General features: G+C 51.0%; 2 protein-coding genes across 3 annotated transcripts in view; one reads left to right on the top strand and one right to left on the bottom strand.

Annotated features, from left to right (window-relative positions):
- Positions 1-36: 36 nt before the first annotated feature.
- On the bottom strand, positions 37-19,622 carry KLHDC3 (kelch domain containing 3). Of its 2 annotated transcripts, none has more exons than XM_071420343.1 (11): positions 19,416-19,622; positions 13,091-13,308; positions 10,680-10,856; positions 8,406-8,521; positions 6,998-7,069; positions 6,557-6,770; positions 6,201-6,287; positions 4,815-4,923; positions 1,330-1,403; positions 890-968; positions 37-676 (listed from the first exon to the last, which is right to left on the bottom strand). In XM_071420343.1, the coding sequence occupies exons 2-11, from the start codon at positions 13,242-13,244 to the stop codon at positions 610-612; spliced, it is 1,149 nt and encodes a 382-aa protein (XP_071276444.1). In that variant the 5' UTR covers positions 13,245-13,308; positions 19,416-19,622; the 3' UTR covers positions 37-609. The 2 variants fall into 2 exon arrangements, with proteins under 2 accessions (XP_071276444.1, XP_071276502.1); XM_071420401.1 differs by lacking the exon at positions 19,416-19,622 and adding an exon at positions 19,118-19,238.
- Positions 19,623-19,741: 119 nt separating this feature from the next.
- Positions 19,742-20,267, top strand: part of MEA1 (male-enhanced antigen 1) — a 1,224-nt gene continuing 698 nt past the window's right edge. The window contains exons 1-2 of the mRNA XM_071420945.1: positions 19,742-20,012; positions 20,092-20,206. Of these exons, the coding sequence (XP_071277046.1) occupies positions 19,800-20,012; positions 20,092-20,206 (328 nt within the window). The 5' untranslated portion in view covers positions 19,742-19,799. The remainder of the gene's footprint in view (positions 20,013-20,091; positions 20,207-20,267) is intronic.

Below are 20,267 nucleotides of genomic sequence, written 5' to 3'. Positions count from 1 at the left end.
TTTCTCCCCCAGTTCATCTGCTAGGACACACAGAAACCACGTCTGCCTCACCATTTATAAAACTTCCCCCAGTTGCTGTTTTACAGTGGGAGCTGGGCAGTGTCCAGCTGGGCCCAGGCTCCCACACTGGGCTCAGCTTGGAGCTGGGGCCTGCCCTTTAGTGCCAGGAAGCTGTCAGTGCTGGCAGGAGCAGGTGTAGAGGTTCCTGCTCTCTTGAGGCAATGCAGAACAGTTCAGGTTGACCCTGACATCAACCCCAGGGCCATGGCTGGTGGTAAGAGTTGATTCAGGCCCTTGGAAAGTGGCCGGACACCGGACAGCACAGCTGCAGTTCCACAGGCAAAGGGAAAGGAAGCTCTAGAACCACCAGTGAGGAGAGGGGTCACAGCTGTGCTGCTGGGGCCAGACAGTTTTTCCCTCAGTGGCCAGCTCTGCCTGTCCACTTGTGCTGCCCAAAGCGTGACAAGGGCAGAGGGAGGCCTAGCTAGGGCAAGACAAACCGAGCTCACACATTCCTTGCTTGAAAGGGCTAAAAATTCATGCAGGCAGTGGAGCAAGAGGTCAGTATGTGGAGGGGTGAGGGCAGGGTGGTAGAAGGACGAGTTCTCTTCAGCCCTGGTTGGAGACAATGGGGCGGCTGATGGTGCTGTTCGTTGTCATGGCTGAGAGCTCCCATCTGTAACACACCAAGAGGATACACACTGAGAGAAAGCACAAACACAATGCCCAGGGCTAGAGCAGCTTTGCTTCATGTCAGCCTCAGCTACAGTCTCCAGCCCAGCCCACAAAGGTGCACAGTGCCCAGGGCCCTGGGCAGCCCTCAGCCAGGGCTGGAACAGCCCAAGGTCGGGGAGCACCCAGGGTGAGGTCCCAGCAAGGCACACCATACCTGATGTCGTGGGGAAGGCAGGACTGGTCCAGGCTGTACTGAATCACTGCTAGCTTACACAGCGTCTTCAGACTGGGGCCTGGGAAAAGAAAGCAGTTTAGCTACAGCAGCCTTTGACTGGACATCATGGAGGCCCCAGCATCATGCAGTCAGTGCCACAGGAAACAGGGCAGAGCCTTGTCTGAGGGACAAGACAGAGTGCACACCAGGGACAGGCTGGGGTGCTCCCACAAGAGGTCTTGCATGCAGGAGTGCACAAAGCATGGCTGCACCTCTGGCTGCTCTGCCTTGAGCCAAGCACACTGGTCAGACACAGCTGTCTGGCTCCAGGACATGGCACCTACAGCCACAGAGAGCACATTTAGGTGCTTCACAGCAGGGCCTGCTCACAGGGCACCTTGTGGTAAGAGGTACAAGCTGGGCAGGAAGTGCTCACGTACTGAAGTCGAGGATGTAGAGATCTGAGTGATCCATCAGGTCAAATTCATCACCCATTCCCTCCTCCGGAGATGGGCTGCAGAAACCAAGCACAGTGTGTCAGTCAGTGCCAAAATTCTTACACACCAGCTCACCAAGGGCTGAGCAAGCCCAGGAAGGTCCCTGGCCTCCCTGTCCCAGGCAGGGGCCCTGTGATCCCTCCTGGCCCTCCGAAATCCCAAGGAGCACTCAAAGTCAGCTCCTTGCAGAGTAGGCAGAGCTGCACAGGAGCCAGGGAGCAGAAACCCGCACTATTTCCTCTGCAGGGCATGGGAGATCTGCCTCCTTTTCATGGATGACCATGATGATTCCAGCCATGAGCCTCCCCCTCACCTCACCTGTCCATCACTCCTGTTCTCATGTAGTTAAGATCTACTGCATTTAGTTCAGCTTGGCCACTGAGATGCTGTGAGAGGAGTGTAGAGAAAGCAGCTAGAAAACATCTGCATGGCAGGGCAAGCACAGACATTTCTCAGTCTGACTGAGGAATCACTTTGGACTCCAGCCACAGCTGGAGTGATTGTGCCAAAATGGAGATGGCATTTCAGAAGACTGTAGCTGAGCACTGAGCAATGCAGCAGTCATTTTAAACCAATTCCAATTTGCTGATACTCCCATTTGGTGTTGGTCCAGGAATGCTGATGAGGAACTACAGCACCAGGCATTTCTAGTGAACAGCCTCACCTATGGTTTCCTGCCACAGTGGTCTTGATGGAACAACCAAAGCACCTGAGAAACTGGACACTACATCTCCTTGCACAGACAGATCAGCCTGTGCTGAAACAGGGGAAAATACTCCCTTGGCTGATGGTTGTTTGGAGAATTTGAAAGGAAGGAAAAATGTTTTAAGTCCTGCTTTGGTCTGTGACAAACCAACTTGGTGTGCCCTCACCTCTTAGCTGGGACGGACCTCATGCAGTGACTCCTTGCCCCAGTGTCACTTGTTTCCCCAGCCATGAGCCACTAAACTTCACACTCACGGGACATGAGGCAGCACCTGCTCCCCCAGGTCCCCACAACCTCAGGCCAAACTGAGAGCACAGCTCACTGCTGGCACAGAAGACCTGTTGCTGATGGGACCCATCTGCCCGGATACAGGCAGGAGCCCCCTTAACTCCACCTCGTGTGCTTACCACACCACAATCTAATCTCACATCCACGTCACAGGAAACCCCAGACCATCCCTTATCTATCAAAGGAAAGCCAACAGGCACCACGTCTGTGGCTTTAATCAGCAAAAGGAAAGTAGCAGGGTGAGCCTGGAGTTCAAGACCAGGCAACCCCCTGCAATTCCCAGGCAGCAGCGTGCAGGGCACACCTTTTCCAGCCAGAGCCCAGCAAAACTGCTCATTCCAGCTGCAAAACAACTCACCCTGCACTCATTGACAGCCCCTAATTCTCTCACTAGAGCCAGGATTCCTAAGCCTTGTCAGGGAAAACACAGTCTCAAGCCAAATCTGGATCAGCATCTCTTCAGCTGAACTGTTTCATAGCATTCCTTCTCCCCCCACTTCTTCCTTGTGGATGGTCTCTGCACACTGAATTGCTGGTGAGCTTGGGAAGAAACCAGACCAGAGCCACAACTGTGACACAGCTAATGGGAACACCAAGCTTCCTGGTCCCTTAAACGGGACACAAGTGAGGGATTGCTCCTGGCCACAGTGAGGGACCACAGCTGGGGCAAAAAGACCAAGCTCTGGCCAGGACTACCAAAGAAACAAAGCTTCTGGATGCCATAGGAGCAAGCAGTCTGCAGAAGCGCCTCTTCAGCAGGATGTGTGAATCCTGGAAAGGCAGACACAAAGGGGTTTTGCTGCCCATCCCCCAGCGCTGTTCCCTAGAAAGCTGAGCCTGCCGGCTCATCCTCTGAGAATCCCTGCAGGACAGCCCCAAGCCCTCCCCCTTCCCAGCCAGGGGAGCACAGGTCAGCAGGCAGACCGCTGGGAGTTCTCCATTACAACGACTTCCTGGAAAACTTCTTATCTCGCCAGGCAGCTCCAGAATACACCTGATAACTGTTACAGGAAGCGAGCATGGCCCACCCCCACCTCCCACTTCCCCAAGACCCTCCCTCCAGCTCAAGCAGGCTGCATTCCTGGCTGCCAGCAGCTCTTCCCAGCCCACACTAGTGCTGATGAATGTGCCTGTATTGGGGTTGAGCCTGACCTAAGAAAGAAGCTGAATTCTGAAGTGGTTCATGGAGAAGACAAGGCACTGCTGCATTGCCTGGCAAGGGTGAACCAAACTCCAAAAAGCTGGTGTCAAATTTGTTGTGGTTTGCTAGCATTTCCCAGGAGTGCCAAGGCTTAACATCAAAGTTCAGCTGCTGCTGCAACACAAATCCACACAGCACAGCATCTGGGACCACCCAAAACTCCCATAAAGCCCTACCAAGCCCTACCTTCTGCTGCACTGAGCAGCAGCCAGTATCTTTTGAGGAGACTGGACAAACTCAGCACCTCTGCATACCTCACCTGCACTGAGCACTCCCTCAAAGTCACATGGACATCCTACAGCACACTCCCCCTTCACCCCATCACACACTGGTACGGTCAGGTCACCCTTGGTTCTGTGCCCCAAGTTTGCTTCAGAAACATCCCCAAAAAGATACTGTCAAGATCCCAGAGAGAGCCCCAAAGCTTTCCCAACCATGTGGAGAGCTGAAAGCATTTAAGATGTCTCTGCAAGGTAGATACTGGCAAGCAGGACTCTGCTCCAGAGCTGCAATTTGTCACTCCAGACAGCATAGAGTGTGTCCTGGTGATAGGCCACTTCCTTTCTTTTAGCAGCTGTTAAGGCTCTTGGCCACATCCAGCTGCCCTGCACCCTGACAGTATCACTTGCAGTGTTTGACAGCTAAATCCATAACACCAGGTCCCTGTTGTGAATGGGAACGTTGCTAAGGAACACTGGCGCAGAAGGCAACATTGTCTTATCATGTGTGTAGGCTCCTCAAACAGCTCCCAGCTGAGCTGACATCCCACTGCAGCTTGGCAGCAGAACCCACACTTGCCAATGGAAGAAAGAAGCTCTGGTGGGAGAAGCAGGGCAGCATGTAGGTGAAGATAAGTCAGTTTGAGGTCTGCTCTGGCACAGCAGACTGAGATACGTGTCCTTCTGACAGCAGGATCTCCTCTCTTATCCCCATAACCTCTTTACCAGAAAGCTTGAGCACTGCACAGCCCCTCCTGAGCAGCCTGTTACACCCTTCTGTCTCTACATGTACAAGATGGCTTGTCACCAGATGCTTCACAAGCTTACATGACACCTTCAATCTCTTCCAAGGCCTTTTTTCAGGGGACCCTGATGTACAGGATTACCTACACGTGTCAGATAGGCTGACACTTGCCACGTGCCTCTCAAGTCCATCTGATGGGTCAGAGTGTGAAGGGACACTGTGCTGAAGGGACTGGCAAAGCCTCTTGAGGAGCCACCTCACACAACTCACCTGGTACCTCCAAAGAGGATGATTCTGTCCCCCACTCTGCAGCAGCACTGCCGGCGCCGAGGACACGGCCCTTTCCCCTTGGGCTCAATCTTCCTCCAAGAAAGAGAAACTAACAGGAGGAAAAGAGTGCACCAGCTTGTCACAAGAGCCTGGCCAAGACCAGCTATAAGCAGGTTATGAATTTAAACAGATCACAGGAAAAGCAGAGGCCCACTACCCCACAGACATCAGCCAGCCAATATCCAGCCTCCCCCCGACCTCCTCATTAATGGCTAATCATGCACTCCCATGAGGCTGTTCCTGAAGTGCCACTGAGATGCCAGTCACAGTCCTGGAGCTCTGCCTGCTGAGACAGGATTTGCAGGTCATATCATAGAATGGTTTGGCTTGGAAGGGACCTTAAAGACCATTTTGTCCCAACGCCCTGCCATGGGCAGGGACACCTTGCACTAAACCAGGTTGCTCAGGGCCCCATCAAGGCCTTTCACTTGCAAAGCCTGAGCACCAGGACCCACAGACTGCCATGGCAGCGGGTCCGACATCACAGGGAGCTGCAGTGGGCAGAGCTGCAGGGACAGACAGGCAGTCTCCCTTCCCCAGAGCCTGCTGCGGTCGGGATTTGGAGGAGGAAGATGCAGGAACCAGCTCCATCTGCTGGCAGGCTGCGATCGCAGAGCACTCGGGCAGAGGTGCATCAGCCGCTGGCATAGCGCGGCTGCGGGAGGAAGGCGGGGAGAACTGGACCAGGTGGAGACAGCAGCCTTTGTTCTTGCTGCTCTCTGCGGCAAGGATGCTCGGGGGCGACAAAGCACAGGACTGAAACCTGCAGGAGCTCTCTCACCAGCTCACAATCAGCTTGGAGAGCAGCTGGATGGCTGCTCTCAGGTAACTCTACTGTGCAAAGTAATTAGCAAACAAGATGAATCTGAACAGTGAAACGTGCCTGAGGACCCCAAAGCAGCTCCCAGCTGAGTGATATTCAGGGTACCAGCTGAAAAACCACCCCTTCTGCAGCACAGTTTGAGCTGGTACCAAGAGATGGTGATCCTGCAGCTCAAGTTGAATGGTTTCTCCAGCTATAGTCTCTCTCTTCCCTAAAATATATTTCTTCCCCATATCTTCTCTTCTGTCAGTACTTTTGCATATTTAAGAACAAGACAAAGTTTTTCCAATGAAATATGTCTTTCAGCAATACCTCATCTTCTATTTTATAACTGAGATCTGGAAACATCCCAAGGAGGAACAGGCACAGTAACGATTTGCTGTCAGAAGAGCCCAGAGCCATTCCCCTCCAAGCAGTACTCCTTGGACAGAATGTTTCCCTGAGCACTCACATGCCTGAGGGCCTGGAGCACTCTCACTGCAGCAAGTTAAAAGCATAAATACCTGGATTGAATTTCCAGAGGTCATGGAAGTGTCTGTTCAGGCGTGCATTGTAGCCACCAAATACATATAGTTCCCCGTTGTAGCTGACTGTAGGGAGTAAGCACAGACATCAGAGAGCCACCCAGCAGGTCCCTGACCCAACACCATACACAAAGCAATGTGGTGCTGGCTGTCCACCTCTCCTTACATCACCTTCATGTGCAGTGTGGAGTGCAAGGCTTTTTGGTGGGCAGCAGCTTTCCACAGAAACTGGGCTTTGTGCAAGCCTTTCTAACCCACAGCCCCACCCAGCAGAGCAGACACCCCTTCTAAGAGAGGCAGAAACTTCCCTCCACCCTCAGCAGAACCCCACTCACAGGCTGAATGGCTCCTCCTGCCCTCGGGGAGCACAGGGGTGTGAGGGGAGTCCAGCCAGGAGTTGGTTTCTGTATCAAACACTTTAATTCGGTTACAGTAGATCTCGTTGTTAGAGTGAAAGGGCCCAAACCGATCAGCCCTGCCACCAAACACGTACATCTTTGTTCCAATGATGGTAGCTGAATGAAAGTCTCTCCAGCGAGCTGGAGTACCCTGAAGGACAGAGTAGAAAATAAAGACAAAAGAAAGAGTGCAGATTAGCCAGGGAAATAACACATCTTGATGGGGAAGTTGGGTGGCTGCCTTCTCCTGGAGAACTTCCCATCCTGTAGATCCCAGCCACATCAGCCAGAAGCTGTGAGACAAGTGTGGGCAGCTACCCCAGAGAATAGCAGATGCAAAACTTCCTCCACAAACCAGAGGCAAAAACAGACACTGACCTTGGCAGAGATTAAGGTCCATGTCATGTTTGTGGTGTCCAATTTATGGATATCATTTGAAAAGCAGTCAGCCTGGAAGACACACAAGCAGCTTGGTCACAAAGGGACTGAGAAGCCTGGTCACATCCAACCCCAGAAAGGATGCTGCCCTGCAGACCTGGAGCATCCCTTTGGATTCAGTACTTCCTAAGAAACAAGGTGTTTGCTCAGGCAGCACTTATCACTTAACAAGAGGAAAGCAAAGCCTGTTTCTTCCCAAAGGTGTTCTGTCTCTTCCTGCAGCTTTCCCATTTATTTGGTGCTCAGTTGCTCCCCCAAAGGCTGTCCTGCACACAATACATTCATGGCAGGAGCCTGCCTCCTCTCCGTGTAGCAGCAGATAAAAGAGGCATTAGCAGGACAGTCAGAGCGGCTCTGCTAAGGCTGCCTAACGAGATGCAGAAGCCAAGATTACTTCTGGGAAGCTGAACATCCAGGAGCAAATACACTCCAGGTTCTGAGGCCCCACAAAACCCATCTGCAGCTGGCTGCCTGGAGGAGACTGCATTCACACAAACAATGTGGACTCCTGCTCCTCCAGGCAAGGTAGAGAGCAGCAAGACAAGCCAGAGGTTTATTTGGTCTTGGTTAAAAAAAAAGATATCTGAACCCCTCCTGCTGCTGTAAACAATATAAGGGATTTGGCCTGCTACCACCCTCAGAAAAGGAATGGAATAACCCAGAGGCTTCTGTAACAGGGCCTCAACTTTCTTCCAAACAAACAGATGTGACTTTGCACATCTGTTCTGGAATCTGGTGATAATTTTTATTTACCCACTTTTTAAGATTACATCATGAGGATTTGCTAAAAAGAGCATTAGGTACACTGACAGCTATTACAGGATGAACTTTGGCTCAAGGTATTCCTAATGGGAAGGCAACCAAATGTTTGCTGAAAGGGATCAACAAGATGTCAGAGCAGGTGGAGACTGCAGGGAACATACACCAGACTAGGACAAAACCTCACAGCAACACTGCACAAAGTGATTTTTCTGGCTCACTTCTGAGCCAAATTAAAATAAATCTAGATCAATATATACTTATTAAAAATGCTGTGATCCACATTTGAATATCTACATTTGGCTGAGAAATTAGCCAGGAAAAAAAATTAAATTTTTACCTCTTTGTGGTAAATATGTTTTGTGAAATTTAAAAGAAATCCAACACTTTTTTTGACTTGTTTTCCAACCATCTTCTCCACAAAGCAATTAGCATAACCTGGGTACTAATGCCATAACTTTGCTAAGTTACAAAATGACAGTGACTTGGAATACAAACACACCCCCGTGTCCTGCCTCTATCAGTGTCCTGGGTATCAACACCCTCTTTCCCAAGGGCTCACCAATTAACAGTAACAGAGACTACTCACCAGCTGTTCATAGCCTCCAAAGATAAACATGCTCTTTGCCAGGACACAAGCTGAGTGCCCATCCCTTGCCCCTGGGACCATTCCAGACACCTTTGGTGTGAACCACTTGTGTGTGTCTGAAACAAAACAAGAGGCAATGCTGAGAAAGCACAGTAGGAGTTGGGGTGGGATAGTTCTATTACTACTGTTCTTAAATTTCTAAGGCAAAAATAATTCTTGCTTTCTCACACAGCACCTGCTCTGCCAGAGAGGCTGCAGGCTTCTTTGGGCAAGGCTACCTGCCTGAGCCCCCACAGAGGGACACAGTGACAGAAGCCTCAGCCTCTTGGCAGGGCCACTGAGTGCCAGACCTGACAAAGAGCTCACATTTTAAGTGTGAGTAGTACAGCAGGGCTTGAACAATGTTACTTTTACAGAATCTTTTGCAGAGTGTACTTGTGAGTCACTTATCAACTCTCCACTCACACTTTCTATTACAATGAAGCAATAATGCTAAGTGGCACAACTGACCTCAAGGCGTGGAGATGCTCAGTAACTGAGCATGACTGAGGAAAAACAGCTCTCAAACCCAGATACAAATCACTTAATCACAAGTTCTCCATGTTAACTGTTGTGCATATCTCCACCTCTGCAGTGCAGCTCTCCCTGTCTTATCTGCTCTGCTTGTTACATTCTCATCCCCTCTTGCTCACTTTCCACCCTTCACAATGCTCCCTGTGAGCCTGCACCAAACAGATTCAGCCCCTTAGCCTGCACACTCCAGGGGCTGGCTTGATTTAGAAGATGACTTAAATCCAGGCAGAGCTGCTCTCCATGCCAGGGCCGCACAGAGCCAAGCCAGGACTCGGTGCCAAGCGCTAACAGGCACCTGCCCCAAGAGCTCCCAGAGGCACAGATAAGCCCCGAGGCTGCAGGAGACATTCCCCCACCCTCCCTAACAGCCCTTGGCTGCCAAAACCAGTGCTTATTTCAGAGAGCCATGGAGCCAAAGCACGAGGATGACTTCCCTGAACTTGGCCTGCGGACACAAGTGTCCACCTATGCTCCAGCTGGCACCACACAAAGGGTCTTGCAAGGTCAGCAGAATCCCTGGGGAGTCTCTAGTGAGAGCTCAGGGCTATCGAGTTCCTTTTCTCCCTGGGGCTGCTTCCAAACTCAGTCACACTGTATCAGCAAAAGCTCACCCAATTGCAGCATGTTAAACTAGAGATGGAAAAAACCTCAAGTTGTGATCTGCTTAACAGTGCAGGGACAAAACTGCACTCAGACAAGACTTTATTTAGCCTGATGTGACTCCTGCAGTGGAACTTACACTGCAGACATGGGACTGTGACTGCCAGCCTTACTTTCCAGGAATGGCAGGCCTGTGTGTACAGACAGCTGCAGAGGGTTTGGAGCAGGACTTTCTGTTAATTTTCACTTAATGCTAAAGCACTGGAGCTGCCAGGGAGACTAGGCAGGTCCCACTACAAAACCTCTGTGTAGGCAGAGCTTTACTGGTGGCTTCTCAGCTGCATGTGTCAGGGGAAGGAAAGGGGAAACCCTGTGCCATAAGCTGTAAGATATTTCCTGGTAAAGAAGAGATCCATGGACCAAGCACCAGAGCAAGCAGTTTCCTTGCAAGTTCAGCAAGACAGTTACTGGCCAATATTTAGATGGACTTGCATCCAGAATCCAGATATACTCCTTTTCTTTCTGGACACTTGTGTCCATGCAGTTCCTGATGGTGCCTTTCCTCCAGAGGTGCTCCAGCAGTGCTATGGAGAAGCCAACCAAAAGGCTCAAGGAGTTTGTTTTTCAGGTTTATCTAACTTGACTCATGTCTCCCGTGATTTTACCATCCTCTCCTGGACTACTCCTGTGCTTTATTCCTCACTCTCCTTCACACCTTCAGAAAGAAGGACCACACTGGAGAGGAACCACAATCATCAAGAGCCCAGCCCCTTCTTGCCACAATTAAGGAATACTATATCACATAGAGAGAACACTTCAGTTATAGCTACTATCAGAGAGAGCACACAAAGCTGATAGAAAAATTAAAACCATTTTCATTATCAGAAAAGATCAGCAATCTCTGCCCAAAGGCTTTTACAGAGATGTAAGCACAATGGCCACCATACTCTACTTCCAAAACTGCTGGAACAGACAGTGACACCATTTCCTCCAGATTGTCACCGAGGGACAAGAAAACAAGCTGGGGAGCAGACTGGGGGGCAGAGAGGAGGTCTGATCAAGAACAGCTGTGCCAAGGAGCAGTGAGAAGCTGCAACTTACTGACATCGAAAGCATAGAGCACGTTGCAGGCTCCCTCCGTGTCGTTGCGGCCGCCCCAAATGTAGACGGTGTCGTCGATGAGCACTGCTGAGTGTCCATACCTCATGTAGGGCACCTCCCTCACGTGGTCTCGGCTGTTTGTCCACACTGGAGGCAACTTGATCCAGCGCAGAGACACTGGAAACACAAGTTTGAGCCCATGTCAAATGCTAAGCCTGCTGAATTGCTCACAGTTCATAACCCATCCTGGGTGGTGCTTTTTACCCCGTGACAAGGTGCAGAAGCAGTTGAGTAAACAAGAGAAAGCTGTGTCTGACCTCAAGTAGTGGCTAGTTAAGAAATACAGAAGACAAAAACAGGCTCTGTTCTACAACAATTCATTGAGAAGGTTTCCACTCTGGCTCATCCTAGACTGTGAGTGAAAGATACAGCACGCACACAAACAAATAGGGAAAGAAAAATGAAGAAGCACAGAGGTGACCATGAATGCAGACACTGCTTCAAGCTAGTGAGATTGCTGAAGAGACTCAAAGCTGGAAGAATGGGCAGCACAGGGTGCAGTAAAATGCAAGGGAACACCTGAAGGCATCACTTGGGCTTGCAGAAGCACAGTTTAAGTAAAACAACCCAGCAGTTTTGTAGGAACTGGGTTTGTTTGCTTTTGTTTTGGTTTTCAAGCTATAGATGAGGTGGCCCTCTGCCTCCTTTACCCCATCTGTTATTCAAGTTCTCCCTGCTAACCTTGCATTACTAATAGGAGTTCCTTGGGATTACAGGTTCCCCTTCCTGTGTGTCATGTCCAGCAGCAGCCAGAACAGTCAACAGGTATTACAGGGTTTAATGACAGTGCAAGAGCCACAGCAAGTGTTACACAGCCATTACACAACAGCCCCAGTCACCCTCCTTCTATCACATACAGCCTCCAGGTTTGTTTTCTACATAGAGCTGATACAAAATATAGCAGAAAACAGTCTGCAGCTCCTCTGAAATACTAACATAGGGAAAGAGAAAAGTCAGGCATCTCAAAAGGTGGGCATCGACCCGACAGGCAGAAAGGGCACTGAGGAAGCACATCCAATGCTAAAGTCAAGCTAGACTGGATGCTTCCTACCTAAAACATAGTTTTCATCTTTGGAAGACTCATTCAAAAGCTGGTATCTTGGTTTTAGCACTGCCACCTGACAATGCTAGCTGAGCAAGGGCTTGGGAAGCCACTGTCACTTCCCATGTGGTGGCTGCAGCATTCTGACACTTTAATACTTGGGAGTGGTAAGAGGGAAAGACAACACAAGAGCATTCCTTTGGGCACAGTCACTATGCTTCCCCAGAAGATTGCTGCTCTACTTGGCACGTTCTACAACATTCAGCTGTGTTGAGTATAAAAGCCCAGTCCCTCTGGACAGAGGTGAATGTCACTGTTCACAGGATCCTGAGCTACACCCCCTCTACACTGAGAGCAGGTCACCTTGGCAGCCCTCTGTAAGCAATGCTTTTATCCCTGCTGCACATCAGTCTTAAAGGAGTGAATTCACTGCATCTTACAGACAAACTAGGTTTGTCTACATGTGGGTGCTCACAGAGCATTCAGCACACTGTCCAGTCTCCAAAACTGGTCATTGGTTCTCTGTTCTTGGCTCTGTTTAGCTGGAGCCACCCAAGCATCTGTGCAGTTTTTTAATCACCTGCCTAATTACAGGGAAATGCTTAAGGGACCAGCTCAGTAACCTCTTTAGTTCAAGGAGCACTCAATCAAGAAATACAGCCTGTGCCAGCACAACCATGGCTCCAACTCAGCCTCATGACAGGTACTGGTTACCCTACACAAATGGCTCCAGTTGCAGATGCTTTTCTAAGCTATGCTGTGAATCTGCACGATAGCTGTTACCAAAAAGGGAATGCCTCCCTCCTAGCCACATGCCCCTACTGACTCCATCATGCTGGCACCAGTTGTCAGCTGCCCCCACGGGGAATCAGCTCAGATGTCTACACCTGGAATCTTTAGTGAGTGCACTGGCTCACACCATGCTCCTTCCACACTATGGGCAGCTGAACATGGACATGCTGCCATGAGGGGGGACCTGAGCCAGCTCGATATCACCTCTTTGCACCTGGCTGACTTTGTGTTTGCAGAGAACAAGGACAAACCAAACCATTGGCTATGTGACTACTTCAGTGAGTCCTTATCCTAGCAGTCACATAAACTACAGCCCCTCTTGTAGTCCTGCCCCTCAAGCTGAAAATACAAGGCTGCACAAAGAAGGAGGCTCCTACCTACTCTGATAACATTTTCTGGAAATTTAAGAGTCAGACAGCACGTCACAGGGTATATCATGTCAGGCACCAGCAGGCAAGAAAAGCAACAACTGAGCCCAGCAAGCCAAGCCCTTTGTGCCCCACGAGGACACGTTTACCTGCGTTGAACACGTGGACGTCGATCTGCCGCAGGGTCTCATAGTCCTCTCCAGAGCAGTAGCCACCGAAGGAATAGACCTTGTGGCCCACAGCCACGGCCGCGTGGTTCACCCTCCGTGGCCCCCCTTCCAAGTGCACTGCCCACCGGAGCATTCCTCCCTGCAAGCCAGGCGGTCTTCAGGGCCCCCAGTGCCACAGCCACATGCTTCCGAGGCAACTGCAAGACACAAGGCCAAAATAACAACATCCATCCTTCCCTGAACGCCTGCTGCAAAGGTTACCTTCATGTGCCCTCATTTCACCTGCCTCCCAGCTGGAAACGTTCCTCTTGGGAAGGGGACGCAGAGCAGGGCTCAGAGGAGCAAGCAGAGGTGCCCTTGAACACAAAACCCCTCAGGGTGGCTGCACAGGCAGCCCCAGCCAAACACCTTCGGCTTGGGCACGCACGCGTCACGTTCATGTCAGAGCCATTTGTCTGCATGAATGAAAACACACAGCGAGAGCCAACGGTGAAGGTGAAAAGAACAAACCCAGAGGGAAGAGCGTGCTCTTTGAATCAGTTCTGAGAAACAGCAGAGGAAAGGATTAAAAACAAAACACCCAACAAAAAAAACTCCAAAGAACCACCCCTACATAAAGCAACCAACTTCCCGTTATAGAGGTGGGTGACAACATTAGCATTTGGACTCATTGATTTGAGCACTAGGGTTCAAGCTAATTAGACACAAGAGAGCAGAAACCCCCAAATCTCTAGGTAGAAAGCTCTTTGGTAATGCTCAGAAAAGGTCTTTTCCTCCCACAGCAAACCCAGGCATAACTATGAAAATTCTGTAGCATCACATCTTGTTAAGCAACTGATATCCTTCTTTCCTCAAACAGATGGCTTAGAGAATATCACATCTTAGAAGGTCATATCTTAGAGAAGTCACCACAGCTCATTCTTGCAGAGATTCTCCTTTGGATCTAAGAACCTAGAGGAGAGTCCTGCCCAGGTGCTTCTGAAACAGCAGGCCAGTTTGATTTTTAACAGTTTTCTCCTAGCTGAAAACAGCCATTAGAAGAGATGTCAGTGTTTCAGACAGCACAAATAAAATTGTCATATTTTATTTATTGTTTCTAGGTTATTGAAAGGTTCAGTCAGCACACTCCCATCTCACAATCAGTTTCAGCCTTTGCAGAATCCAAAGAAATTTGGAGATGCCTTTGAACAAGGACTAAATTCCTACACATGAAATTCCTATGCTCTGCCCCATTTCATTTTGGAAAGTAGTGAATTTTGGCAAGGAGGACTTCACTCCTGTTTTAGGTTTCTGAAATAGCTGGAGGGCAGCAAGAGGGGCAGTGCTGTGCTGCTCTGCTCCAGTTGGCCACCCCAAGCCCTTCAGCCAAGTGGGATCACTGCTCACAAGGAGGACCATCAGCAGCCTGAGCACCCCAGTGCCCAGCACACCCACACACTCACATTTTATCCCCTCCTGCAGGGAGAATAAGAGATGCCACCAACAGGGAGCTCCTGGCATGAAGCAGAGCTTAGGCTTCCAGTTTCATCCACTGACTCCATAGACAGCTCAAAACCACTCAGTAACCACTCACCTCATTCCAGAACTCTCAAATGTCATTAAAATTTGAGTAGCTTGTTTTAAAGTTATTGCTTCTTTGAGATGTTTTCATGCTCTGTACGTGAACTTTACAGTGACAGGACACATGCAAAGCCCAAACAGAGACCACCCTGCAGCCTTATTGCAACAGGAGTCTCTCCTGCAAACCTCCTGTTCCTGCAGCAACCACCCTAACCTAAACTGCAGTCAGTAACACACAAAATTGCAGCAAGCTTTGCTCCAGCAGAGCCCAGGAACAGCCCCCATCTTCCACAGGCCATGCTTCAATTTCAGATCTAACAGGTTTTTTTCCTTAAGCATCTTTTTTTTTTTTTTTTTAAGCCAGGCAGCACTCTTGCATAAGTCTTCTGCAAAGCTACAGAACAGATGAGTTTCCATGGAACCCACTAAAGGCACCTTCCAAGCTATTTTGAAGGCTTCACATATCTAAATCTGTTTCCTGCCTCAGTCACAAGTTATTCCTGAAAAATCTAACCAATATTTTCCTCATAATCTCTTCTTGTTTAAGTGATTCTGTAAAATACTCCTTAAGGAGCTTAACTGGTCTTTATCACCACCATCAATATTTTCAACACCATTCAGACTGAGCTCAATCCAGGAGGACCAAGAGGATGAATCTTATTTCCAAGTTCTCTGCTTGATTCCTACTGAGGTAGAGGAGCACAGATGGCAGGCATTGCACCAAGGCCCCTGCCTTTTTTGTCAGAAAGGCTGGGAACACTCTTCCTCACCCTTGGGACTTTGAGCCAGGAGCAAGGATGTTGGTCCTGTCACTGCCACAGGAGCTGGCCACCCTGCCCCAGCAGTTCTGCTATTCCCACCAGAAGGCAGCTCAGCCCAAGAGGTTAAACCTGGTCCACTGAGAAACAGCAGCTCCAGACCCAATCCCTGGCACTGCCAGAAAGATGCTGAGGTTGAAGCAACAATGTTGAAATGCTGTTTCCTACAATTACTGGGAAAGGTTTTCCCCAAATGAGTGCTTTCCAGGTGACTGGTGGGTCTGGAGTGGTGGTGAGGGCAATGGGATGGAAGTTGGCTGTGCTTTGCCTTGGCTCTGTCCGGGGATACCCCTTTAGAGCAAACACAGAGCTCTGCCAGCACAGCCTCCTGCTGCCCCTCCTCAGAGCCAAGAAAAGCAAACACTCATCTGAACACTTCACCAAGACAGAATGACCAGAAGTGTGAAGTAATCTTTACAGGTCATGGGAAAACACAGGGTTTAACAAGCTGTCAGGGATTTTTCAGACCCAAGAGCTCTTCTCTATGCTGTAACAAAAGCACCCTCCCATCTTCCTCTTCTGCCACTGGCCACAACCCTACCCTGTAACCATCACATTTTCCTGCCATCACCAGGCATTTGTTTGCCCCTTTTCAGCCACACACAGGCCTGGCCTCCCCTCCTCCCTGCACAGCCCTGTCTCCTGAGGATGCCTCCCCTGCTCCTCTCCAAGCTTTCCATGTCCAGCTTCAGATTCTCCTTGCCTGACTTATTTACAATCGTTTCTTTAGACCCATCTTCTGTCCCAAAGCATTTTCCTCCTCTGAGCCCCCTCTGTGAACTGTCTGCAAATAAGAGTTAGACACATATTTTGAGGAAAAACTGTATTTTCTGTCCTACAACTATGGACACTGTTGAATTCCATTCAAGTTTGATTTCCAATGCTAATTTTTATGACATAAATGAGGTCATAAATAAACCACTTTTCAGTCTCATTCCTATGAGGATTTCTTAGTAGGAGAAGTGCAGCACTTGACATTAAGCTACAGCTTAGATTTCTTTACAGATCACAGAGGACACAGCCAAGGAGAGAGGGGGAAAAAAGCAAAATTGATAAGAAACAATTTACTAACAATTTCCCCCAGTTGCACAATATTAGATTATGCAAAGTACATTCTGTGGTTTCTCATTTAGGATACCAGCAACAGTGATGTAGGCTATAAAACACAAAAATATTGATAAGACAGAGGCAAATTGTATTAGAGAACTGGGAGGGCACTGCAGGATGAGGCACAGAGAATCACAGCTTCTGTTCAAGCCACCCTTGCTTCCACTGACTCACCTTAGATCCTCACTTTCACTCTCCAAAAACAAACAGATCTCTTACTTCCAACCATGCAATCTTCACAACCCCCCATTTCCCTGGTCTGCCATGATCTAGCCAGAAATACAGTAAAGCACAGAGGATGCAGAGAAATGTTGAAACCCCTGGTAGGTCCTGTCATTATGGAATAAGAGCATTTCTAAAAATGAGGACATGCTTCACTTACTGGTGAAGCACCTGATGTTGGTGATGCTGGAAATTAAGTGAGAACAGCAGTGTGCTGTTCCTCTGCCACAAAGCACCTGGAGCATTTCACTGCTAAGCCAGGGAACAATCAGATTTAATTCAGCTCTGCATTCTTCCAATACAGCACCTACAGAGAGCACTCCCCTATCTCTGGTTGTGCTGTTGCCTCAAGATGCACTCATTGCCTGCAACAACCTTCATCCCAACTGCTCCAGCTCACACCTAACAAGAGCCTAACAACACAGCATATGGACACCTGAGATCAACACAAATATCACTCAATAATCTCTCACTAGCATATCTTCCAAAACTGTTGTGCTGACTTTAGCACTGTCAGGCACAGATAGAAAAAAATCCCCAAAACAACAACAAAAAAAAACAAAACAGGTTTTAGTCAGATTTTTCACTCGTTTGTTCTATTGGCTTTAGGCTTAGTATTTTCAAACCCTACAATTAGGTATGAAAATACTTCATTCAAGATAGAAAGCTATTGAGCATCTCCAAGTACAAGTAGCCAGGTGATGATCTTAAAGCAAACCCATATATCCTTGGATCCACTTCTTTGCTCAAAGGAAGCTCCTTGGGCTCTCCCACTCCTCTATGCACACAGAAGGAAACCTAGAGCCATTTCTAAAACCTGCTCAGATGAGCCTTGCTGCATCCAATTCCCAAAGCAAAGGGGAGAAACCCAGCAGCCTGGATTTTCAAGGACTCATTCTGCCACCCCCAGAATTACAGCAGTACCCCAAGAAGAGCAGCCTACCCTGCAGAGCTGCTCCAGAGAGCAAATCCTACCGTGTGGCTGCCTCAGTCCCGTCTCCCAAAAGACAACAGCCACAAGGTTTAGTAACCCTTAAAATAGCCCAGCCAGTTCACAGCAGTCCATATAGACTGTTCTATTTCAAGCACATCCAACATACTGTTAGAGATAACATGAGAACAACCCGCTTTCTTCACTTGTGCTTGACATTTATCTAATGCTTGGAGCATTTGTGCTAAGGCAGCGTGAAACTGCAAGCTTGCACATTCAACAGCTCGGATACTCACAATGCAATTCCAGCCCCAGTAAATTAGATGGTGCTAGAACAGCCCTCGAGCTCGTGCACTGAGCCTGCTCTGGAAGCTCACGTTAGCCATGGGAACCACAGACCACACTGCTCAGGCACAAATTTATCCCAGTGGTATCCCTACAGCCAACCTCGCCATCTCCTTATTTTTCACCAAATATTTTGCTCACTTACTTTTGCCTAATATTTGGACTTATTTTTGCCTAAAGCCTACTGAGATTCTGCACCTACTCAGCTGGCTTCTATTCTTCACCTTGCTTCCCAAACCCCAGCTTCTCTATGGAGCGTGCCTAAGCTTTGGAGACACTGCTTGACTTCCCCATCAGGAATTTGTCTCAGCCTGTCAAGCTGTGTCCGCCAGGCCAAGGGCAGCCCTTGGGTTGGGAAGCAGGCTCAGGAAAGCCGAGCTGACAGCTTTACACAGGGCTACATCAGATTGTTCCTCTGCCTCTCTGTTGCATTGACACTGATCCCCAGGCAGAGTGGTGCCCACAGGTGCCAGCCTTCCCTTCCCTCTGCCTGGCAAATGGGACTGGCATGCAGCCCCACAACAGCCACGACTGGGTGAGAGAACAAATGGTCTGAAACCACACGAGCCCACAGGATGGAGAGAGAAGGCACAGCAGAGGTCATGCCAGGGCAGAAGGGCAGCCTCCCTAACACAGACCTGTCAGAATGCTTTAAGGATGGAGAAGACCTCCAAGATCACAGATCCCAGCCATTAACCCAACACGGCCAGGCCCACCACTGACCCATGTCCTGAAAGTGCCACATTTACAATTTTTTTTTAACACTTCCAGGGATGGTGATTCGACCATTTCCCTGGGCAGCCTGTTCCAACACCAGACTACCCATTTCGTGAAGGATTTTTTCCTAATATCCAATCTAAGCCTTCCCTGGTGCAGCTTGAAGCTATTTCTCCTGACCTGCCTGTCAGTTGTTACCTGCGAGAAGAGACCGGCCCCCACCTGGCGACAATCTCCTTTCAGGCAGCTGTAGAAAGCGACAGGGTCTCCCCTGAGCTTCCTTTCCTTCAGGCTGAGCACCCTCACCTCTCTCAGCCGCTCCTCACAGGACTCACTCTCCGGACCCTTCAGCAGCTCCTCTGCCCAACTCTGGACATGCTCCAGCACCGTTGGCCGCCGCTCCCCTCCCGAGTCCCTCCGTGCCGCCCCGCGCCCCCACCCGCCGCCCGCGGGCCCGGCCGAGGGCACCCGGGCAGGGCGGCGGCCCCGCGCCCCCGGCCCTCACGGAGGGGCTCGGCCGGGCCTACCGGCCTCCCCCAGCCCCGGCATGGCCCCGCCGGCTCCCCCCGCCCCTGCGGCCCCGGCTCCGGCCCCAGCCCCGTACCTGTGCCCGTACAAGGAGCTCCGACAGCCCCGCTCCGACAGGAGCTCCCGCCGCTCCCTGGGACTTGTAGTGCGGCGTGGCCCCGCCCGGGTCCGCGGGCGCCCCCCCCGCCCGAGCAGCGCGGCCCCGACAGGCCTTTCCGCGGCACCGGGCCCCGGCCCCCTTCAGGGGCGGCTCCCTGGGTTCCCCGCCCCGCCCGGCCCCGGCCCAGGCCGAGATGGCGACACTCGATGGCGACGCTCGACGGCACCGGCGGCGCGTGCCGGCGGCACCGCCCACCGCGCCCGGGGCCCGCTCCGAGACTACAACACCCAGAGTACCCCGCGGCGGCGGCGGCGGTTCCGGGCGGCGGCGGCGGCACCTCCTCGGCGCCGCGCCCGGTGTATGGCGGTGGTGCGGAGCATGGGCCCCGAGCGCGTCTGTCCCCGGGAGCCCGGGCCGCCCGAGGGCCCTGACGGCGCGGCCGGGTGGAGCGGCGATGAGGAGGAGGAGGAGGAGGAAGAGGAGGAGGGCGGCGGGTACTTGTATCAGCCGCTGAGCCAGGAACCGGAGCAGGGCCTCGGCGACGCGGGCCCCGGCCTGCAGGAGCGGCTGCAGGTACCGCCCAGCGCCTCTCGCCGGGCCGGGGGTGGCGGCACCCGCGGTCCCGACCCCCGCTGCCCGCCTTTCTCCGCAGATGCTGAGGCTGCACCTGCCCGACCCGCCGGTGGACAGCGAGGAGGAGAATGAGGAGGAGGCAGCGGAAGGCGCCGCGGCTCAGAGCAGCCACAGCTCCATCCCCATGGATGCAGGTAACCGCGTCTCCGGCGGGACCCGCCCGGGGCTCCGCCGCGGTCTCACGGCCTCTCTGTT

Source organism: Agelaius tricolor, unplaced genomic scaffold (assembly GCF_023055355.1).
Source record: "Agelaius tricolor isolate 1412-34295 unplaced genomic scaffold, bAgeTri1.0.p SCAF_1, whole genome shotgun sequence".
Classification (NCBI taxonomy): Eukaryota; Metazoa; Chordata; class Aves; order Passeriformes; family Icteridae; genus Agelaius; species Agelaius tricolor.
The sequence above is the reverse complement of the archived record's forward strand: the minus strand, read 5'-3'. Positions and strand labels throughout refer to the sequence as shown.